General features: G+C 34.7%; 1 protein-coding gene across 4 annotated transcripts in view; it reads right to left on the bottom strand.

The window, feature by feature from the left end:
• The window catches only part of PCDH9 (protocadherin 9), a 1,003,512-nt gene that overhangs the window by 944,531 nt on the left and 35,202 nt on the right, over positions 1 to 23,779 (bottom strand). The window contains exon 2 of one of the 4 annotated variants that reach the window (XM_023740558.1): positions 4,676 to 4,690. The exons of the other annotated variants lie outside the window; for them this stretch is intronic. Coding sequence (XP_023596326.1) covers positions 4,676 to 4,690 — 15 coding nt within the window. The remainder of the gene's footprint in view (positions 1 to 4,675; positions 4,691 to 23,779) is intronic. 4 annotated transcript variants of the gene reach the window in all.

Below are 23,779 nucleotides of genomic sequence, written 5' to 3'. Positions count from 1 at the left end.
GTTTTACTTGGAAGCAAAGTTGGCCTCTGGCTACTGTGTGTCCAGCTGAGAAAACTAGTTTCAATCCTCTATAAGGTCTAAAATGTAAAGCAGGAAAGAAATGCAGAAGATGGATATTTCGTTAAGATAGATAAACTCAAAAAGAGCAGTGATGCAGAGAAAGTTAATAAGGGAAGTAGGGAATAAGCAGTATTGCAATTATTACCAGTGTAAAGCAAATTGCTCAGGGTCCCATAAATCTTTTCATGTTCAATCCCCCTTGCTTAACAGATGATCTGCCTGAATCTCTGCATATGCATTTTACTTCACTGTCTGCACTTATTTCCTCTCCAACTAAAAGGTACTTTCAATTCAGTGTTAAAGATGTGACTAAAATCATTCTCAGCACTATTGTTAAAGCATCTTGTAAATGGTTTCCAAAAATAAAAACAAAAACAAAAAGAAGAATCTCTGTTAGGATTGAAAAATCATATTTAGAAATAGTCCAGCTGACAAAGCTACCTAGTTTCACTTCTTCCTACAGAATTAATATTTTTAGACCAATGAAAAATGAATATATATTTAAAAAAGGATGTTAAGAAATAATAGATTCTTCTTCCTTCTTTCATTTCACCTTATCTATCCCAATATACACCTGGTTCTTTTAGGGGGAGCGTCTCTTTTATGCACTGACATACACATTCCCCTTTTTTAAGAGCATCTAAGGATACTTTCATCTACCCTCCCAAGATATTATAACTTTGATTTTATTACGAACAAAAAATTAAAGAAAAATATGCTACATGGATTTGCTGTTGGACAGGACAGACAGTGCAAATATTGAGTTACCTTAGGTAACTTAGGTAACTTAGGTAATATGATCTCTCTAAGTCATAATTTCTTCATCTGTAGTAAGGTAAAAAGTAGAGAAACAGTCACACATTCTTCATAAGTTTTTATAAGAATTAAATTACCTATCATTGATTTACCCATCATCTGTCTGTTGACTTATTCATTAGAAATATCTTTTTTTCAGCAACATACACGGCCACTATACACACAGACCTTGCCAGATGGACTATACAGGAATCAAATCTACTACATCTGTGGAAAGAGATGATGGAGAATCTCCATGTCATCAGTCAGAACAAAGCTGGGGCCGACTGCGGAACATACCGTCAATTGCTCATATATAAGTTAAAGTTGAAGCTGAAGAAAATTAAAACAAATCCATGAAAGCCAAAGAACAACCTTGAGTATACCTCACCTGAATTTAGAGGCCATCTCAAGAACAGATTTGATGCATTAAACACTAATGACTGAAGACCAGACGAGTTGTGAGATGGGATCAAGGACATCATACATGAAGAAAGCAAAAGGTCATTAAAAAAACAGAAGAGAAAATAAAGACCAAAACTGATGTCAGAAGAGACTCTGAAACAAGCCCTTGAACGTTGTGTAGCTAAAGCAAAAGGAAGAAATGATAAAGTAAAACAACCGAACGGAAAATTTCAAAGGGCAGCTTCGAGAAGGCAAAATAAAGGGTTATAATGAAATGTGCAAAGACCTGAAGTTAGAAAAACAAAAAGAAAGAACACACTCAGCATTTCTCAAACTGAAAGAACTGAAGAAAGCATTTAAGCCTTGAGTTGTAATATTGAAGGTTTCTAAGGGCAAAAAATTGAACCATGCAGGAAGCATCAAAAGAAGATGGAAGGAATATGTAAAGTCACTATACCAAAAAGAATTGGTTGACATTCAACCATTTCAGGAGGTAGCATACTATCAAGTAGCAAAGGTACTGAAGGAAGAAGTCCAAGCTACACTGAAATCATGGCGAAAAACAAGGCTCCAGGAATTGATGGAATAACAGTTGAGATGTTTCAACAAACAGATCCAAAGCTGGAAATGCTCACTCATCTATGCCAAGAAATTTGAAAGACAGCTACCTGAAAAACCAACTGGAAGAGATTTATATACATGCCTATTTCAAAAAAAAAGTGATACAATGGAATGTGGTAATTATCAAAAAATATAACTATCACATGCAAGTAAAATTTATGCTGAAGATAATTCAAAAACAGTTGCAGCAGTACATCAACGGAAATTGCCAGAAATTCAAGCCGGATTCAGAAGAGGGCATGGAACAAGGGATATCATTGCTGATGTCAGATGGATTTTGGTTGAAAACAGAGAATACCAGAAAGATGTTTACTGTGTTTTATTAACTATGCAAAGGCATTCAACTGTATAGATCATAACAAATCATGGATAACGTTGCGAAGAATGGGAATTCGAGAACTCTTAATTGTGCTCATTTGAAACCTATACATAGACCAAGAGGCAGTTGTTCAACCAGAACAAGGGGATATTGCGTGGTTTAAAATCAGGACCTATGTGTCAGGGTTGTATCCTTTCACCATACTTATTCAATCTGTATGCTGCGCAAATAGTCAGAGAAGGATGCTTGATTCTACCCATGTCTGGATTGGTGGAAGACTTATTAACAACCTTTGATACGCAGATGACAAAACCTCACTTCCTGAAAGTGAAGAGGATTTGACGCACTTGCTGATGAAGATCAAAGACTACAGCCTTCAGCATAGATTACATCTCAAAATAAAGAAAATAAAAACGTTGGACCAATAAGCACATCATGATAAACAGAGAAAATACTGAAGTTGTCAAGGATTTCATTTTACTTGGATCCACAATCAACGCCCATGGAAGCAGCAGTTAAGAAATTGAATGACATATTGCACTGGTAAATCTGCTGCAAAAGATCTTTTTAAAGTGTTCAAAAGCAAAGATGTCACTTTGAGGACTAAGCTGTACCTGACCCCCAAGCCATGGTATTTTCAATCCCATCATATGCATGTAATAGCTGGACAATGAATAAGGAAGACTGAAGAAGAATTGATGCATTTGAATTATGGTGGTGACAAAGAATGTTTACTATACCAGGGACTGCTGGAAGAATGAACTGTCTTTGCAAGAAGTACACCCAAGAATGCTTAGAGATAAGGATGGCAAGACTTTGTCTCATGTACTTTGGACATGTTATCAGGAGGGACCAGTCCTTGGAGAAGGACATCATGCTTGGTAAAGTAGAGGGTCAGCGAAAAAAAAGGGAGACCCTCAACAAGATGGACTGACACAGTGGCTGCAACAATACGCTCAACTATAGTAATGGTTGTGAGGATGTGTAGGACCTGGCATTGTTTCATTCTGTTGTACAATAGGGTCCCCATGAGTTGGAACCGACTCAATGACACCTAACAACAGCAATTGTTCACAAGGAGAATGTGCACAGCCAATAGTAAACGTTCAGTAAAGGGTTTTTATTATTGCTATGACTACATGTAAGTCATACAAAATTTCTGATATACACTTACTAATTTCAGGACTTAGATTTGCTTTTCATTTTTAAATTAAATTTAAATACTTACCATTTATAGAGAGTAATTAGCAATTTCCCTTTTTAAATACCTCCCTTGACACTTGTCATCTCTCCAATCTTCTGTATTTTCCCTTCCCTTTCAGAGTCTATCTCTTGAAGAAGCTGTCTCTATCCACACTTCATTTTTCACCACCATTTGCTGCTCAAATGACCAAGTGTAATCTGGATTCTACCACCATTCTGAAATTTCTCTCACAAGACTCCTTTCATCAAATTTAGTTGATTTTCCAATCCTTACCTTATTTAGCATCTCAGCAGCATTTGACACTGTTGATCCTTTCTCCCTTTGTTGTCTTTTGTGATGACACATCTCTCTCTCCATTCTCCTCAGCATCTCTTGCCCTTTCCTCCAGCCATCTCTAAGTAGACAACTCCATATTCTTGCTTCTGTTCATAAACCCTGAGTATTGGTTTTTATGCCCCTATGTTGGTGTTCCTCACCCTTTTTCTTCCTCTTATAGGCTCTCTCAGTGTAAGTCTTTGAATGCCATTTGTTAGCCCTTATCATTGATGATCCTCAAATGTCTGCTTTCAGACAGGAAAACATATTTTACTGGGCACCTGAACTTGGAAATCTCCACTTCAACATGCCCAAAATTAAACTCATGATTTCTACCCTCCCCTTGTAAAATTAGTCTTCTTCCTGTGTTCCCTAGCTCAATGAAGGAAAGCAACATTGACCTAGTTGTCCAAGTCAGAAACCTGGAGACCATCTCTGAATCATACTTTTCCTTTCAGCTCAATGCACCATGAGATATCAAATGCTATTGACTCTACGTATCTCTGAAGCTCATCTTTTTCTCATTATCTGCCATTACCTTAGGCAAGGTGTTATTATTTCTTGAATTGTTACTGCCATGGTCTCCTAACTTACCTCTTTGTCTCAGTCTTTCTACAATCTTTTTTTCCATTCTGCACTCAGATCTTGCTGACTTCATTAAGATGAGAACAATGTAGCATAAAAGTTAAAATTCAGACTTAAATAAGTTAGATTTTTATTTTTACCATTGTAGTTGCGTGATCTGGGCAAATTACTTACTTTTTTAATTCTCCAGTTCTTCAGCTATAAATTGAGGGTAAATAATATATATACTATGTGGGAAGTATTAAATGAGATATTGCATGTGAATTACTGAGCACATAATAACTCAATAACTGTTCCTTATTATTTTTCTTCTTATATTTGAGTGTGTGAATTTTTCACTTTAAAAACTTCCGGTGAGTTCTCACTGAAACGGAATAATGTCTGCACTTCCCGGCATAGTTTATAAATAGCCACTTCATAACTGAAGCCCTTTGAGTCTGCACTTTTATACTGTATACAGTCACCATATTGAATTTCTTTTAGCTTCTCATAAGTGCCACTCTCATTCACCCCATTTCTTTGCACAGGCTGCTGCAGTTTCCTGAAACAGTCCATCCATCTTTGCCAGTTAAATCCTACTGGAATTAGATCTTTTAGACCTCATCTTTTAATGATAGCTAACATTTGCTGTGTGTTTATTTTGTGCCAGGTAGTGAGCAAAGATTTAATTAAATTATCTCATGTAAATTTCTCAAAACAATCACATTAGGGAGAAAGATTTTCCTGAGCTCCAATAAAGTGACAAACAGATGCCCTAGCTATAAATCCCTTTAGCACCATATACATACCACACATAGCACAATGAAAAGGCTTGATAAATTTTCTGCCTTCTCAACTCTACTATGAAGTTCATAAGGTCAAGGACTTTAAATGTATGCTTCTACGTTTAGGTTTGTATCTCCAATTAAATATAATTTGTGGCACATTTATTGAATGGATGAATACATAAATGAATATATTACTGTCCCAGGCACTGAAGTAAGTTGTAATTCCTTACTCACTCTCACTTAGGTAGTAAAATCCCTATTTCACAGACAAGATAACTAAAGTTTAGAGAGTTCAGCTAGTTATTGTCCAATGCCAATAGTAACTGTAAAGTCAGTATTCACTGTCAGAATTGCCAGGCACAAAATTCCATGTAGAAATTTTATTTTCTCTATTCAAACATCTAGAGAGCCCTGATGGAGCAGTGGTTAAAGCGCTCAGCTGTTAACCAAAAGGTCCGCAGTATGAAACCACTAGCAGCTCCATGGGAGAAAGATGTGGCAGTCTGCTTCCATAAAGATCTACAACCTTGGAAACCCGATGAGCAGTTCTACTCTGTCCTGTAGGGTTGCTGTGAGTCTGAATCGACTCAATGGCAGTGGGTTAGGTTTCGTTTGGTTTAGTTTTTCAAATATCTCTGTGACTAGTATTTACAATGGGGCCATTGAAGTTTAAGTAACTGAAGGTGGTTGTCACAGAGTCAGTGGCTGTGACTGATTCAGAACTACCTATCCACAGGCCATCAACCAAAGCTTGTTCAGTACACAGCTGCTGGATGACTATGAAATGGGCTGTTAAAGTAAGTAGGTTATAGGTCAAATCAAGACTACAGGGACTGTATCCTAATAAACCAGGTTAAGCAAGAAGATATTTCTAGTGTTAACCACCGTTTATTTAATTATAGTAATTAAAATAATTAGTGGTATTAAATCCAGTTTTAATGCCTGTCATATGTTATTAGAGTTAAAGCTAACAGCACCAGAAGCCTTTTTGACGTCATCACTTATGAGGTAAATATTACATAGGTCTTCTTGAACCAAGAGTTGTTATTTTGGAGAAAAATGATAGAAGTTAAGCTGGACTATACCATTTACACCCAGTTTCTTAGATATGACCTCATTACTTCTCTTAGCAATCTATTTCTATCATCTTTAAAAATGATTTCAAAGTCCAGATTAAGGGGAAAAGAAAAGAAGAATAGAAAGGCAAATATTGATTGCAATACAGACTTAAAACTATGGTTTCCTAAGAAATCCATGATCTGTATTTCAGGCACTCGAGAATACACAAAATTAAAATTTATATATCATTGAATGTAGTTTTGGTCAAAGATTTCCCTGGATGGCGTAAATTGGCTGATAACTGAAAGGCAGGAGGTTCACGTTCACCCAGATGTTCCTGGGAAAAAAGACCTGATGATTTACTTCTGAAAAATTAACCATTGAAAATTTTATAAGGCACATATCTAATTGGACAGACATGGGGTCACCATGAGTTATACCTGACTCAGTGACAACTGGTGGTGACAGTAGACGCCTAGATTGAATTTCTTTTAAATCCTCTAACTACAAGTTAATATTACATCTTTGAAATTATTTCTGTAAAACTTGCCTTGAAAAATTAGAATGAAATAAGTAATGAATGTTTTATTTAATTATGACTTAATTAAGATGCTTTCTAACAATCCATAATCTTTCATAGAATATCAGTTTCTTCTCCTTATTTATAGATGTTTTCTGCTTTATCATTTCTAAAACCAAAAACCAAACCCATTGCCGTTGAGTGGATTCCGACTCATAGCAACCCTATAGGACAGAGTAGAACTGCCCCATAGGGTTTCCAAGGAGCATCGGGTGGATTCAAACTGCCAACCTTTTGGTTAGCAGCCGTAGCTCTTTATGAAAGAATAGACAGACCATGGGGCTAGAGGCCTACACGCTTTAACTCATAACCTCAATTTATATGCTAAGAGGCACCAGTTTTCAGAAACTTTTTTTTTTTTTTTTTAACATTTAAGCCATTTTATTTGTATTATGATTCTAAGCTTTTCTTATTTCCAGATCTGCAAGTGGAGCTCACTGTTGGGTTCCTGTATGGCTCACTGGGAGACATGGTTCTGCTGTTATTACAGGATGCCTCCAACCCCAAGAGTCACTTGTATTAAATCAATCCATCACATTATTTTTGTCTTCAAGTTCCCTAATTCACTTTTGTTACTGATTTTTGGATTTTGTTTTTGACTTATAAGACTCTGCGTGGCTTATGCCCATTTAAAATTATTATTCAGAATTCCCTGGTGGTCTTCAGGAGCGGAGCCGACTCTGGGAGCTGCTCCTAAGTCTGGTGTCATTATGATTACCCCCAGGCTGTTCCATCTATTGCTCCTTCCACCTTCAGAATTAATAGATTGGGAAGATTAGGTCAATTGGCGTTTCTGAGGCAAGTCTGAATTAATTTTCTTTGGCTTGTCTTGTTGAATTTCACACTCCCTGAGCATTTCTCACTGATAAGCAGATTATGATGCTGGCTCATGTTCAGGGATAGCGACTCCAAATGTGTTTACAGACTTGTATTGTTACCTCTTAACACCATCAACCGCAATAAGCATTATCGTTTATAAAGTTAAAGCTCTTCATTTTAAATTTGTGTCAAGAGGCTAATATAACTGTGATTTTAATTACTAAAAATCAATTTCAAATTAATGTGAAGCTTAACAGTGGGAGATGTGTAGGAACCTAGAGACAAGCAGCTTGGCCTTTACCTGAGATGCTTTCCTCTATAAAAAGCATGAACACAATGCTGGTTTTCTAGATCAGTGGCTTTCAAACCAGGATCTCTGGAAAGCTTAAATCAAAAGAGGAGTTCCTGGGGATTTATTATGGAAACTTAAGTCATGGTAAATCAAACTTGCAGATATTACAAATAATTTTTTTTTTCAGCTTTCTACTTAAAGGAGCTGCATAGAGAGAATAATGATAAAAAGCCACTGGTTTCAGTGTTCAGGAAATCATCGGTGTCAGTAAGCAGAGCAATTTCAGTTCAGTTGAAGAGGAAATTCATATTGTAAGAGGTTTAGGAGAGAGAGAATAGACAGGAACTAGTAGAAAAATGATACAGATCATTTGTTTTCAAAATACATTTGTGAAAATAATATGGAGACAACTAGAAAGCATAGGAGGTTATAATGAATTTTTTTAAGATGGATGACATTTGAATCTTTGTAGGTAACTGTAACAGAGTCAGCATAAGGTGAACATTCAGTGTAAATATCCTAAAAAGGGTAAGATGCTATTCTGGTATGTGGCTGCCAGCTCCCTGAGTGAGTATAAAATCAGAACTATGGGGGGTAATTTTGGAAACTTGGAGAGACGCTATAATGAAGCCGTGTCTTTTAAAGTGACAAAGGGAAATAGCAGTGACTGAAAATGCAGGATGTGGAAAAACAGCTATAAACTGGGTTCTAGAACAACTCTTGTCAGGGCCACAAACATCTTCCAAGGGTCAAGTCTGTGTCTTTAACACCCTCTTTTACCCTTGGCAGCATTTGACCAACTAATCACTACCCCCTTCAGAAACTTTTTTCAGATGGTTTCTAGGACACCATAGTTGCCAGCTTGCCCCTCACCTTATTAGCCACTCCTCTCCTGAGTACTCTGGTGACTCTGGAGCCCTGGTGGCATAGTGGTTAAGAGCTATGGCTGCTAACCAAAAGGTTGGCAGTTCAAATCCATCAGCGGCCCCTTGGAAACCCTATGGGGCAATTCTACTCTGTCCTATAGGGTCACTATGAGTCAGAATTGACTCGATGGCAACAGGTTTTTTTTTTTTTTTTGCAGCCCTAAGGATCAGAACAAACAAATCTGTCTTGGAATAAGTACAACCAAGAGGCTCCTTAGAAGCAAGGATGGTGAGACTACGTCTCATTTACTTTGGACATGTTATCAGGAGGGACCAGTCCCTGGAGAAGGATATCATGGTTGGTAAAGTAGAGGGTCAGTGGAAAAGTGGAAGACTCTCAACGAGATGGATTGACACAGTGGCTGCAACAATGGGCTCAAACATAACAGTGATTGTGAAGATGGCACATGACCGGGTAGTGCTCTCCATTCTGTTGTACTTAGGGTCGCTATGAGTCAGAACTGACTCGATGGCATCGAACAACAGCAACAAGGATCAGAAACTGAGGATCAGAGTGACTAAAATTTTGCTGTAAACCAGAGAACAAGCAAGAGGCAGGAATCAGATCCAGTCCTACAGGGTTCCAAGCCTGGATTTTTAACCATTAAGAGAAAATACTAAATTAAGCATATCAGGTGGAATTTTAGGCCATGTTGGTGTGTATATATTTTTGGAAAAGCCTGCCTATATCTAGCTCCCTTACAAGTTCTAGTATCCACACTTGTTTCCTTCCTTTTCTTCTAAATCCAGGTATCACGCCAAATATCTCAGTTGCTATTTTTACTACGTCTCTCTTGGGTTTCTGAGATATTGCTAAAAAGGAGTGCCTCAGAGGAGTATGAATGACAGCAGGACAGTCACTTTCAATTATAAAAGCTCACATATATCACATATTAAATTTTTTCAAAAGCCAAAAACTACATCAACAAAAAGATATCATGACTGAAGATCAACAATAAAGAGAAATTGTGTTTTCAGCAGATTGGTTAATTTTTAACTTTTATATGATATGAAAGATCATTGTTATATTTTAAAACTATAATTTGTTTAAGGAAAGTATACAAAACTTTTAATGGTTAAAAGTAAGAGTGAAGATATAGATTTGCAGTATTTTTTAATGAATATGTACAAGTCATTCTATGACACATTGCCATATCTTTTTACTTAAATTCTTGGTGTTTATGAGAAAACTAGCGCCCTAATGCTACATTTGTCTCTTTCTAAAACATCTGGTAATTGGTGAAAGCGTAACTAAATTTTCTACATTTCACTCCCAACAGTCTCTTTGCTTAGTCATTACTTCACCACCACCTGAGTAGTGAAAATGTATAAGAAAGCTTCCTTCAGGACGTTGGTGTCCGAAGCATCCTATCAAACGATACAAGGAACAACATGACAATAAAAGGCACACAGATTCCTTAATAGCAAAAATTTCAGACACAAAGGTTATATGATAGGAAAAGGGGTCAGAGTCCTTTCATGCCATGGATTCTTGGCTGCTTCTCTACAGTTTTTGCCTTTGTCCATGTGATAATCTTATGCGATCCCCATTCAGATCTCAGTGAATTTTAATAACTAAGGCATGGGAGGGTGAAGGGTGATGATAAATTGTAAATGACAACTACCCTGAAAAATTCACCTCTTGCACTATCTGAGAAAGTAATTTTATTATTGTGGCAGATAAAAAAAAAAAAAACATGATTCCTATAAATAGTGCAGGTTTTCATTATTTTCCATTCATTTACAGTGACCTTTCCTGACCTGTTCAAAGGTTATTCATCCTTCAAATCTTATCTTAATGCATCTCTTTTTGGTCTTCTGACACTGCAATAACTCCTTCTACAGAATGTCCATACTTCATAGTGACAACTTGCCTATGACACTTGTCACGTACTACTTCCTATCATAATTATTGCCCACTCAGCTCATCTACCTCTTGTACCTAGCAAGGTCCTTGAAGGTAGTAGATGAATGTCATACTTAATTCTTGATCCCTAGAGACACTGGCAATTAAAATAAATATACTGTTTGTAATTAATTTGAGAAAAGAAAATAGCATCATCAAAAACAGTGACAACAGATGTTACATTTACTTTAACAATATTTTAAAGCACCTGCAGTATAGATTTCTTCTTTCCTTGCTTAATTTTGAGTATTCCTTTATTTTATCTGTTTAGTAAGGAACAGTGTAAATCCATCACCAACTCTATATGAAACATGTACAATAACTTATAAAATTAAGTTGTTTATTTTTCTTAGTGCAGAATTAAGTAAAATGTATTAATATTGAGCTAGAATTGAAATGAGTAGCTACTAATAATTAAACCTCTTAAAATATAGGGCAATGAGTTATTTTGCATTATATACATGCTAGATTTCTTAAGAACTTTTATGGCATTCTGAAATTCCTATGCAATCCTTTATTGCACTCTGAATATCTAAAACATTTCTGATAACATGGCTAATGATGTATAGCTATAGATAAATATATGACTCAGAAAGAAGCTAACTGGTTAAGCAAAAAGAAATGTTTATTAAATGCATTAGGCTTCATAATTAATGATGAAGCCTTTAATAAAAATTGTAAATGGTATTCCTTTCCAAATTATTCTCTGGGATTAAAAAGCGAATGTTGGGTGACTTCAAACTAGAAAATATTAGCTATAAAATGACAGGAGGAAGTGTTTTCATTTAAATCATATGAGACAGATAAAATTAGAAATTGGAGAAGAGGATGAGTATAGGCTAAGAGATAATATTCATGGGTGGGATGTGGTGGGACAGATGTGATGTCATGAATCAGGATTATAGTCCCCTGTGTGAAAATATGTTGACATATAAATATGCAATATGTATTAGAAATGATCACGATATACACAATAAGTATACAACACAACAATGTGCTCACCATAGGCCAAGAAAGCTTTATATATGAATCTAACATAATCTGGATTCAATAAATCCAAACCAGTCATTGAAAATATTGAAAATTTCCAGATGTCACATCTACTGACTTTTAAAGGTTTTCAAAGACATGATACTGGGACCATAGGTCCCAAATCTGGAAAGCTTTTCTTACTCAGTGTCTGGAGGAACTTCTACCATTGATATTCTTCAACTAGTTGGAAACATTTTAATACGCATTTAAGAATTTTTCAAATGTTAGAACTTGTTCTGGGGTAAAAAAATGTGAATTCATATGCTGTTGGAAAGACTAATACATCTCATTCTTTCTTGAATCTTAAGAATATATACTTAAATAAACCATGACAAATCCTGATGGATAAATGATAATCTGAAAATAATTCATGACTCATTTCTGAGTATGTTAAGTGACAGTGAAGTTTAAACACATAACTTGATTGTTTTATAAAATAGAAAAGCAAAAAGGTACACAATTTTATTTCAGGAGTGAAACAAAAAAAAAAATTATGTAGGATTAAAAATGTCCTACAGTGATAAAACACACACATTAAGACATTGCTTCTCAAACTTTAGTATTCACTCTAATCACCTAGAAATCTTCTTGAAATGCAGAATCTGGTTCAGTAGGTCTGGAGATTCTGCATTTCTTATAAGCTTCCAGGTGATGCAGATGCTCTAGTCAGTCCATGGACTGTATTTAGACTAGCAAGACCTTAAATAGAATTAGTTAAAGTTTAATGATCTGTCAGAAGAAGAAAGAATTAGGATGAATTAGGATTAGGAAAGGGAGAGTTATTCCCCACTGGAAAAAGATCAACTGGATAATAATTCCAATGAATATGTATGTTTATTGATTTGCATATTGATTTGCTGCATATCCAAAATGAATATATGTATTACCTGCACATTAAGCTTCAAACATGGGCAATTCTTGGATTTCTCAAGACTCAGCTGTTAAAACCTGCATGAGGGACTGAATTGCAAAGCAAAAGCTAAAATCCTGAACTAAAACAAGGCCAATTCCTATGGAATGTGTTATAATTAAAAGAGAGAGAACTGTTAATAATTTGACCAACCTACAAGTATTTTTGTTTGTTCATTTATTTTTCTGTTTCAATTTGTTGTTGTTGTTAGGTGCCATTGAGTCAGTTCCGACTCATAGCAACCCTATGTACAACAGAACGAAACACTAGTCCTGTGCCATCCTCACTATCTTTGCTATGTTTGAGCCCATTATTGCAGAGGTTTTCACTGGCCAGTTCTTTCAGAAGTAGACTGTCAGGTCCTTCTTCCTTGTCTATCTTAGTCTGGAAGGTATGCTGAAATCTGTCCACCACAGGTGACCCTATTGGTATTTGAAATACCAGTGGCATAGCTTGCAACATCACAGCAACATGCAAGCTAATACAGTACAACAAACTCTTAGACGTGTGGTGTTTTAATTTAGGCGAACCCAAATTGTTGTACCCTTTTTCCTCTATGCTTTTAAGTACAAACGCAGCATCTCTCTTTCTCTGTACTGTGTTTTCTATCTAACCTATCCCCACAGGCATCAAAGTTGAACATGATGGCCATGCTGTTCCGTGCAGCCCTGAAAGCCAAACAAAAGAACAAACAACCCCCAACGACTTAAAACCTGAAGCCAAGGGAGCTCCCCAGGTTGCATGCTGCCTCTCTGATCCTCCCGGTAAATATAAATATCAGCTGCTTCCTTCAGTAACTGAAACCAATCATAACTGTCTTTCCTTGTGTCTTGTTGAACCTCTGGGGATAGAGGAAAGGCAGAGTATAGAAATGTGCACCAAGCATCCAAGGATGGGTTTGGCTTACACAGTATGGCTTGTTATAACGTGAGGATTAGACAATGGATTTTCTTAGATCCAGTTTTTATTTCCAGCAGACCTTCTAAAATCTTTAAATGGTACTAAAACAAACAAACAAACAACAACATAAAAAATTGCAGAGAGTCAATTACGACTCATAGCTACGCTAATAGAACAGACTAGAACTACCCCATAGGGTTTTTAATTCATAGGTTTTTAAGGAAGACGACTGCAACATCTTTCTCTCATGTTGCTGGTGCGTTCGAACCACCGACCTTTCGGTTAACAGCCGAGTTCTTAACCACTACGTCACCAGGGGCTCTTTCATTAAATGGTACGTCTGTAAAATTCTGTTTCTCTAAAGCACATGTGATCATATAATTCTCTTATTAAACTGTATCATAGAGTTTATACCACTTTATGCATAATCATAAATCTAATCAAATATATGCCTATCGATTTCAATCAAATTTAGAAATCACATCTACTTTAATTTTTTTGATACAGTGTAAGACAAAATGCAACTATCCACTATACAGAGATTTCAAAGCCCACGCTCTTCAGATGAGTGAGTGAATTTTAAAAGTAAACATTAATTGTAAAAAATTCATAAGAAATATTCATTAATAAAACTGACAAAGCAGTTTCAAATGGATGATATACTCATAAAGTTGAATTTTAAACAGAAATGGAAATATAATACTAATTTATATGCAAACGTGAGATTTCTGACTTTACTCTGATGGTAACTCATTTACCTTGTTGTGTCAGCAATGCTATAATAGTATTATCATAAAATATGACTTTTTATCATATTCAGCCCTCCCAATTCTTATCATCTAAACTTTGTCTAAATCTTCATTGAACCTGCATATGTTAAGCAAATACAGTGCTTTACAAAGGTTTGAGGGAAACATTTTATTTTCACAATGTTATTATTTATTAAATCACAGGAAACAATTTTAATTAAATGTATCTTTAACTGGCAATGGAGGGTACAATTCCTCCTGGAATCATTTATGGTAACACTCATTTTATTTTACCAGCACAAATTAATTTGTGCTGATTTCAATAGGTTATTTAACTATAAAGGAATGTAACTTTTCTTTTAGTGAAATATTTGGAATTCCATTTGAAAAGAGTTAAAAACTATAGTGAATTTTTCTGGATATCTTTGACTTCTCTGATGAACATGAGTCTGGGAAAGAGGCTTCATTGCTTCACTTTTACAATTTCTATCATGCAGGAAAATAATTACAACTAAGAAAGCAAAAAATAAAATAAAATAAAACAGATCTTATTTAAGAAGTATACACTAACTTTTCTATAAGATTTCAAATTTTCTTATTCAATCATTAAATATTATTTATTGACCACCTACTATAGGTCTATTATTGTTGGATTTTCCAATAGAACTTCCTGGGATGATGGAAATGTTCTGTATCTGCACTGTCCAATATGGTAACCGCTAGCCTATGTGACTATTTAGTACTTAAAAGATACCTAATGTGACTAAGGAAATTAAAAAAAAAAAATTACTTTTCATTAATTTAAATTCAAATTGTCACATACAGCAAGTGTCTACTTCATTAGACAACTATAAATCTAGACAACAGGGATAATATATACTGTAAATAAAGAAATCAGCCTCAGTATTAATTCTATTAAGGTAGAAAATTACATAGAGTAAATAAATGTACAATATAAAACATAAGGCCAGGTGGTGACAAGTGTTAAGAAGACAAACAGAGACAGAAAGAGACAAACCAAATATGGAATGACAGCAATGGAAATATAGTACTGAATAGAGACCTGGATGAAGTGAGAGCAGAAGAGAGAAGAAAATTAGCAAGAGAGAAAGGACTTACTAAACTAATGCTTCAAGAAGTTGGCCTCAAGAGAAAAATGTAATGCTTTCATTTATTTCTACAAATACAAGAAGTGGATGTAGTGTTTAAACAAAATGAAACTAATATTATTAAAATAAAACTATCAAAACCTGTCACTAACAGTCAATTGCTGTTAGTTGCAGTTGAGTTGATTTTGATTCATGGCAACCCCATGTGTGTAGAGCACAACTATATCACAGGGTTTTCAAGGCTGTGACTTTTTGAAAGCAGATCACCAGGCCTTGGTTGGTTCCAACCACAAACCTTTCAGCTAGTAGTGGAGTGTTGAACTTTTTTGGCCACCTAGGAAATCCTAACAGTCACTAAGGCACATTAAATATTTAGGCCACTCTTATGTTTGAAATTTATCAATTAAAAGCTTACCTGCCAATTTTACTTTATGAGATTCACAATACAAAAACAGTTTTGGGGAGGTTCTTACAGAATTTTAAATATGCAAAGAGGCTTGCAAATTCTACTTTAAACTCTTGATTGTATAGGTAAAGACACTGAGGCTTAGAGATATTACCAGAATCCTGTCACCAGTCCCCTTGACATCCAGTCCATCTTACTATATACTATGGTGATACACCTGCTATATCTAGGACATGGGAAACTTGGTGGCGTAGTGGTTAAGAGCTATGGCTGCTAACCAAAAGTCGGCAGTTCGAATCCACCAGGCGCTCCTTGGAAACCCTGTGGGGCAGTTCTATCCTGTCCTATAGGATCGCTATGAGTTGAGATCAACTTGACGGCAGTGGGTTTATCTAGGACAAAAAAATTTCAGATACATGAAAAACAAGACCGGTAAAAATACTACTTGTGAAGAGCGTATCAATGTCTGTTAAATTAATGAATGAACTGATGAATGGCCATGGGGCTCATTTTTACCTTTCCCATATTTGAGATTACCAGAGTTCTTTATGGTAAATCCACTTTAAATTAAGATGTACTGTTTTGTTTTGGTTTTTTCCCATTATTAATTCAATATCAAGAGAATCTAAAGCATTAATGGATCATTTTGAGAAAGACAGAGCTTTGGATTTCTACTTTGAAATGCCAGGTGGTCAGAATTCAGTAAAAAGATGTTAATATAAAATTAGTAATTTAAGAATAAATAAGAGAAGTGTTCAAATACATTCAGCAATATAGAGTTGTCAACAAGATCTTTCCATAATATGAATATTTTTACTTTTTGAAACTCACATATTTCTGTGACAATAAATGATATATTTTAAAAACATAGCCAAACCATTTTTTTTAATCTTCCAAATAAAATACACATTGCTTTTTTAGTGTTTCATGTCCCTTAAGTTCTTGATCCTTCCCAGTAATATTTAAAAATGTCAAATGAAAGCTAACCTTTCATTTGACCTTCTCAAAGATAAGTAGACAATGTGGAAAAAGGCAAATTGGTAATTTCTAATTTCCACTCTGCTGAAAAACACTAAGAAATGATTGTACAAGAAGTTCTCAAGGCCTTGGCCTCCATTCTGCTCATAATGTGATCTCTTAAGACTGAATCTCTCAAAGCAATTAAATACATTTTTAATGCTTGAATATCCACTAATACTCTGGCGAATGCTCTGAAAATACCCTCTTCTTGGAGAATAATTCACTCTCTGAGCTTTTAAACTTTACTATAGGCTGAATCCTAATTCTACAATGATTATAATCTATACTTAGCACATTATTTTGTAACTACTGTATCTATTCAATATATTTCTCCATTTAGAATGTAAATTCCTTGAAGAATGTAAATTCCTTGAAAAATATCAATTTACTGAAAACAGGAAGGATGCCTTGTTCATTTTGTTGTCCCTAGATTCCAGCAGATAATAGGCTCTTAATAAATACTTGATAAGTATTTGAATGAATATGAAGAATTTATCTCTATGAACCACTACTTTATTCAGGCTTCTGTCTTGCTCACCGTCGTGAATTGGTTCCCGCTGGCTATAACTCTTTCCAACCTTTTTAAAGGACAAAAATATATAATCTCATATAATGTTAGCAAAACGTCCACACACCTTAATTTGAAAAACACTATCCAATGGAAAATTCTAGCAAGTTATTTTGTGCTCATCATAATGCCCTAATTCAATGCCAGTCTACTGCTTTGGCTATATCTCTAACCATTTCCCTGTCCACATCTACATGGTCAAATCAGAAGCATCCCCACCTGGACTTACCCTCTACTTTTCTCTATGCTATTGTCTATCTTATTCCTGTTTTGTATCAGGCCCCTCTCAAAAATATCCCCCCTCTCCTTCTCTGTCTGTTAAAACTCTGTTAAACCTCCTTCAAGAAACTGAAAGAAATCTGAACTAAATGATAATTGAGAGGTTCGTACCGGAATGTAACCATTTGCTTCTTATATGACCCTAGGCAAGTCACTTTCCTACTCTGTTTCTTACCTTGGAAAATTGGGGAAAATAAATCTGTAACTAATAGTATAGTTGGAAGACTTAAAAGAGATTAATACAGTTCTTACTACATATCAAGTACAGAATGCATAGCTTTTCTCCATCATGCATTTCATCTTTCAACCCTAATTTCCTCAATGTTCGGATGTCAAAACTAGTACCTGACTTTTCAAACTCAAATGTTTTTTTGAATAATTGAGGGAACTTTCATCAGAATATAGTGATGTAAAAAGACTAAACATCCAAATAAATATAAATTAATGTTAACCTAGACTTTATTTGAGATACTTCGGTGAAGTTTCAATCTCTTCTGAGAATGTTTCTCTCACGACCCCAGTTAGAAGTAATAGTTGACATTTCTATAGCACCTCTTTGCTGCACATGTATTGCCTTGTATTTGAAATGTAAAATCCATGGATTAATAAATGCTTTTATAAAATTAATTTAGGATTTTTGGATTCCAAATGACAAGAACAGATTCAGTCTGACTTCATGAAAATGAATTCAATACCTGGGGGAGGGGATGTGATGGAAGTATATTGAAAAGGTCCTAGAGTATCTTATGAAATGAAAGGAAAATCTGAATAACTAAGAAAAAGGGATAGGATTACTTGTGGGGACTCAATATTGGAAGTTCCTGAACCTTCTCTCAAAAACTCCCAGGCTTTTTTTCTCTCTAATAAAAAAAAAAAAAAAATCAAATTCCCACAGGAATGAATATCATTGGCTCAGTTGAAAGTTGGATGTTTACCTCCTGACCAAGGTGCTATGATTAGGGAATGAGGATTTTATGTTATATGATCTTATGTGCTGGTGGCTAAACTCAGAAAAGTAGAATTTATTGTGCATGGAGCAGTTTCCTCAAGAGATGTCATTTAAAATAATACAGATTATCTGTAAGAGGGATTAGTCCTTTTGTTACTTGTGTGTGCAGTTACTTTTTTTAAAATCACTGAATATAAATACCTGTGCATTGAATTATTGCCAAAAGCATACATTACTTCCATATGTCTGTAAAGATGGTTCATGTAAGATTCTAATATCTTTCTAACACAAAGCCAGACAGAAAGACTATTTAACAGGCACTGTGTCACAGTGGTTAAGAGCTCAGTCTGCTAACCAAAAGGCTGGCAGTCTGACTCCACCAGCTGCACCTTGCACGACGGCAATGGGTTTGGTGGTTTTTTTGGTCTTGCCCCATTGTGTTGGCCAGTTCTTCCTTCTGTTGCTGCTTTCTCTATAACACTCAATGCTCAGGTAAAACCTACAGAGATAAACTGGAAATATGTACATATTAAAAAAAAAAAAAAAAGAGTAATCACAGCACAAAGCATTACTATTATTCCCTGATGTACCTGGCTTAAGTCATAGTTGTTTTCAACCAAGTATATATCCAGTGGCATGCCAGATTTTGGCTACACCCAGGATAAATTTCTTCAGTCAAGTGAAATAAAGATGTCTGACAAGGTAAATTAATCCCATATCAAAGAGGTGTCATTAAATTTTCCCTTTCTTTGAGGCTATAGAGATCTTGGCCAACTGTGTATGAGGAATCACGCTATGTGTTATGGGAGATTAAAAATAAGAAGAATAAAAGGAAAGTCACAAGCACTCTTCTTTTGTAACTTTGTCCCTTCTAGTCACATAATTCTTTTTACCTATTTTTCCTCTCTTCAGGTATCATTATATTTCACATAACAAAAATAAAAATAAATGCAGGAAATTGAGCACAATATCTCAAATACAATCAGATATTGAACACAGTTAAGAAATGTACACAAATTCCAATTATATCATATTTGTTAAACTCTAAGAGTTTTTCCAAAAGAAATAAATCATAAAAATAAAAAAAAACTTCATTTAAAAATCTGTTACTGTAGACTACCTCGGATAAATATTTAGTTCACTTCTTTCTCAGAAGGGAAAAAAGAAAAACCTTTAATTACAAGTAGTGATTAAGGAGAAAAACTATAGTTAAGTTTATAGAAGCTTCAAAGAATGACTCTTTCAATGTTTTGATTTGCAGGTCTCCTGTAATCCCCATGGAAACAACCTTTTACTAATTCTGTCCATATTTCTGTGGAAGTGAAATCGGTTTTAAATATTTCTGTTAAATAAGATTTTATTATTCAAACAGAGTTGACATTTTAGTGTCACTAATATTTAAGTTACATATACACATATAGGAAAAAGAAACAATCTAACTTTTAAATTTTATACATAGAGATTATTCGTTTTTTCTTACTACCTGGATTCAAGATGAATTGTTTTTTAAAAAAAGAAGCTGATTGGATAAAAGACTGTCAAAACAAAAATATTTTTTAAAGTTAAATTAATATGAAAACTTTGTTTTGGGAGATATCAGTTTTTCTTATCAAACACATCATGCTGCTTACTATGTGCTAAGTGCTATCCTGAGCTCTTTCAAATATTAACTCGTGCTTATGGTACTCACATAGTTGTTTAGAAATGTTAACATATTTAATATTTCTGTGTTTCACAAAGGTTGAGATACTCACAAAATCATTGGCTACAAATTAAAACATAGGGGAGAAACACAAATATTCAATCATGACCCCAGAAGACCAAAACAAGTTTTCTAACTCCTCTTTCATCTCTGTTATCTTTATGTACTTGACTCTTAATAGGGATGATAAGTTGACAATAGACTATTTCTGTTATTGATCATTTCTTGTCATATTATCTGTTTAAGGTTTGTTCGAAGAATAGAATAATTATAATATGTGCCCAAAAATTACAATTGGGGAATTAAATTTGCAGCTAAAAATCAAGAAATGGCATCTTAAGACAAAGATAAATAAAACTTGCTATTCTGCAGTGTAAATATCATTGCTTCCCATTTAAAATAATATTTATATTTATTATTTTATTAGATTAATCATCCTCTAAAATTGGCAGTTTTTGATTTCTAATGATATCTCTAAATGATTTCAAGGAAATAGTATGTATTTTGTTTCTATTAATTTAATTCTCTGTGGAAGGACTGATAAGTTTCATTGTTCCATAACTTTTTTGACATGATTGGCACAGTTGGAACAACACAGCCAGTTAATGTTCATGTTTAACTATAGCTTAAAAAAAAAAAAGTTTCAGTAACATAATAAAGAGCCATCATTAATACAAGGTAGGGAGTGTCTACCAAAGGGCCAGCCATAATTACTACCATGGGTGTGGTAGGTATTAAGGGAGATTACTGTTTGATTGAGAGTGGAATCCCATATCTGTTGTGTCAATTGAGAAATCTCCATAATAGGTGGCAATCATAGTAACATTCAGACCATTGTCAAAAATGCTTATGCAAATACAGTAAGTACAGTGTCACTGAGTAAATTGATAATATCTTAAATATTTCCTACAGTTCTCTTACAATTTTAGGTCCTTACAAGTAACTAATTTTAACCTATTATTAAATAGGCAAACACCAGATTTAGGTGTAATCATGATAGCTTGCCACTCCTGTGAAGAATTGTTTTATTGTCTCAGGCCTGCTAATTGAGACAAATAATGATCTATGCCAACCAGAAGTGCCGTGGAGGAAAATGATTCATGTTCCTGGGGACATACAGGGGTGTTACTGCATTTTTACAGTTTTAATAATTATAATAGTGTTTAAAGATGTATTCATTTTAAAACTGTCAAAAATTATCACTAAAAAGCAAAATACAAGAGATTACATATAATATGATTCCATGCACATGAAATGCCCAGGAAAGAAAATACATACAAACAGATGGTAGATTAGTGGTTGACTGGGACAGAAGGTGGGGACCTGGATTAACAGTAAATGGACATATGGGATTTTATTGAAAGATGAAAATGTTCTAAAATTTATTTATAGTGATGGTTGTACAATTTGGTAAATTTACTAAAAATTATTGTATCATACACTTGAAATGGGTGATTTATATGCAATGTAAAATACTCAGTAAAGTTGTAAAAAAAATAAAAAGGTCACTAACTTTGAAAAGAGGCATGAGATTTAAGCGGCTTACTACTTAATCAGAAATATTTGTTGTGAGGTTCAAACTCTTTGGATACATTATTTAAAGTCTCTGAAACTCTGTTTCCTTGTCAAACAAATGAGGACAAGAATAATGTTTACATTTTAGGGTTGTTTGACAGTTAGAAAAAAATAATCTGTGAATAAAAGAGTTCCAGGCATGTACTTAGTATATACTAATTATTAGCTATTATTATTTACTGATTTTCATTATGTGCTTGCTACTGTACATGGAAGAGAAGGACAGCATGAAAGATGAATAGTTTTGGAATACTACTGAGTGGAGGTACTTGAAATATTTTAGTCAAAATATATACAAAAACAGAAAATATACAGATTTCAAATTAATTTTATATTATGACAATGTGTGGTTTGCTTAATTTCTATATTAAATTTATGATTTTATTTGTATTAGTTGATATGTGATTTGGAAAGTCAATACGTACAAAAAAAAAATCCAACATGCCATTTGCATTATTTAATTCTGCTTTAAGTTTCACTATTTTATTATCTGTGTGCTTTTAAATTCCATTGTAAAAAAAACCAATAAAAGATTAAGAACCATAAATGAGACAAATAGCTTAGAATGAGACAAATAGCTTACCCTTATCTTCCAAGTTTAAGATTTTGTAACATGTGTTTGACTACAGAAAGGCATTTGGCTGTGTGGATCATAACAAATTATGAATAACATTATGAAGAATGGGAATTCCAGAACACTTAATTGTGTGCATGCGGAACTTGTACATAGACCAAGAGACAGTCCTTTAAACAGAACAAGGGGATACTGACTTCATGGTTTAAAATCAGAAAAGGTGTGCATCAGGGTTGTATCCTTTCACCAAATATTTATTCAGTCTGAATGCTGAGCAAATAATCCAAGAAGCTGGATGATATGGAGAAGAATGCGGCATCACGATTGGAGGAAGATTCATTAACAACTTGCGATACGAAGATGACACAACCTTGCTTGCTGAAAGTCAAGAGGACTTGAAGCACTTACTGATGAAGATCAAAGACCACAGCTTTCATTATGGATTACACCTCAACATAAAGAAAAGAAAAATCCTCACAACTGGACCAATAAGCAACATCATGATAAATGGAGAAAAGATTGAAGCTGTCAAGGATTTCATTTTACTTGGATTCACAATCAATGCCCATGGAAGCAACAGTCAAGAAATCAAGCAATGTATTGCATTGGGCAAATATGCTGCAAAAGACCTCTTCAAAGTGTTCAATGGCAAAGATGTCACCTTGAAGGCTAAGATATGTGTGACCCAAGCCGTAGTATTTTCAATCGTCTCATGCAAAAGCTGAACAATGAATAGGAAAATTGAAGAAGAATTGATGCATCTGAATTATGGTGTTGGCGAAGAATATTGAATATACCAAGAACTGCCAGAAAAACAAATCTGTCATGGAAGAAATACAACCAGAATGCTCCTTAGAAGTGAGGCTGGCAAGTCTCTTGTACTTTGGACATGTTATTAGGAGGGATCAGTGTCTGGAAAAGGACATCATACTTGGTAAAGTAGAGGGTCATCAAAAAGAGGAAGACCTTCAATGAGATGGATTGACACAGTGGCTGTGACAATGGGCTCAAGTATAACAAACATTGTGAAGATGGCGCAGGACCGGGCAGTGTTTCGTTCTGTTGTACAAAGGGTTGCTGTGAGTTGGAACCAACTCTGTGTCACTTAACAACAACAGCAAGAACATGTGTTTTGCTCTATAGATAAAGGAATTAACACTACTGGAGTCTAATATTGGGGTAGCTTAATATGGACCAAATATGGGCTCTAACATAATTGCTCTTTCTTTGAGTAAACAAGGAAAGGGGAATAGATGAAGGAAAACCTCAAATCAAAATAAAATTTTCTGAAACAACAAAAAAGGTATATTTCCACTACTGGAGAAAGAAGGAGGCATAATTTCTCAGATTTCA

Source organism: Trichechus manatus, unplaced genomic scaffold (genome assembly GCF_000243295.1).
Source record: "Trichechus manatus latirostris isolate Lorelei unplaced genomic scaffold, TriManLat1.0 scaffold00158, whole genome shotgun sequence".
Classification (NCBI taxonomy): Eukaryota; Metazoa; Chordata; class Mammalia; order Sirenia; family Trichechidae; genus Trichechus; species Trichechus manatus.
The sequence above is the reverse complement of the archived record's forward strand: the minus strand, read 5'-3'. Positions and strand labels throughout refer to the sequence as shown.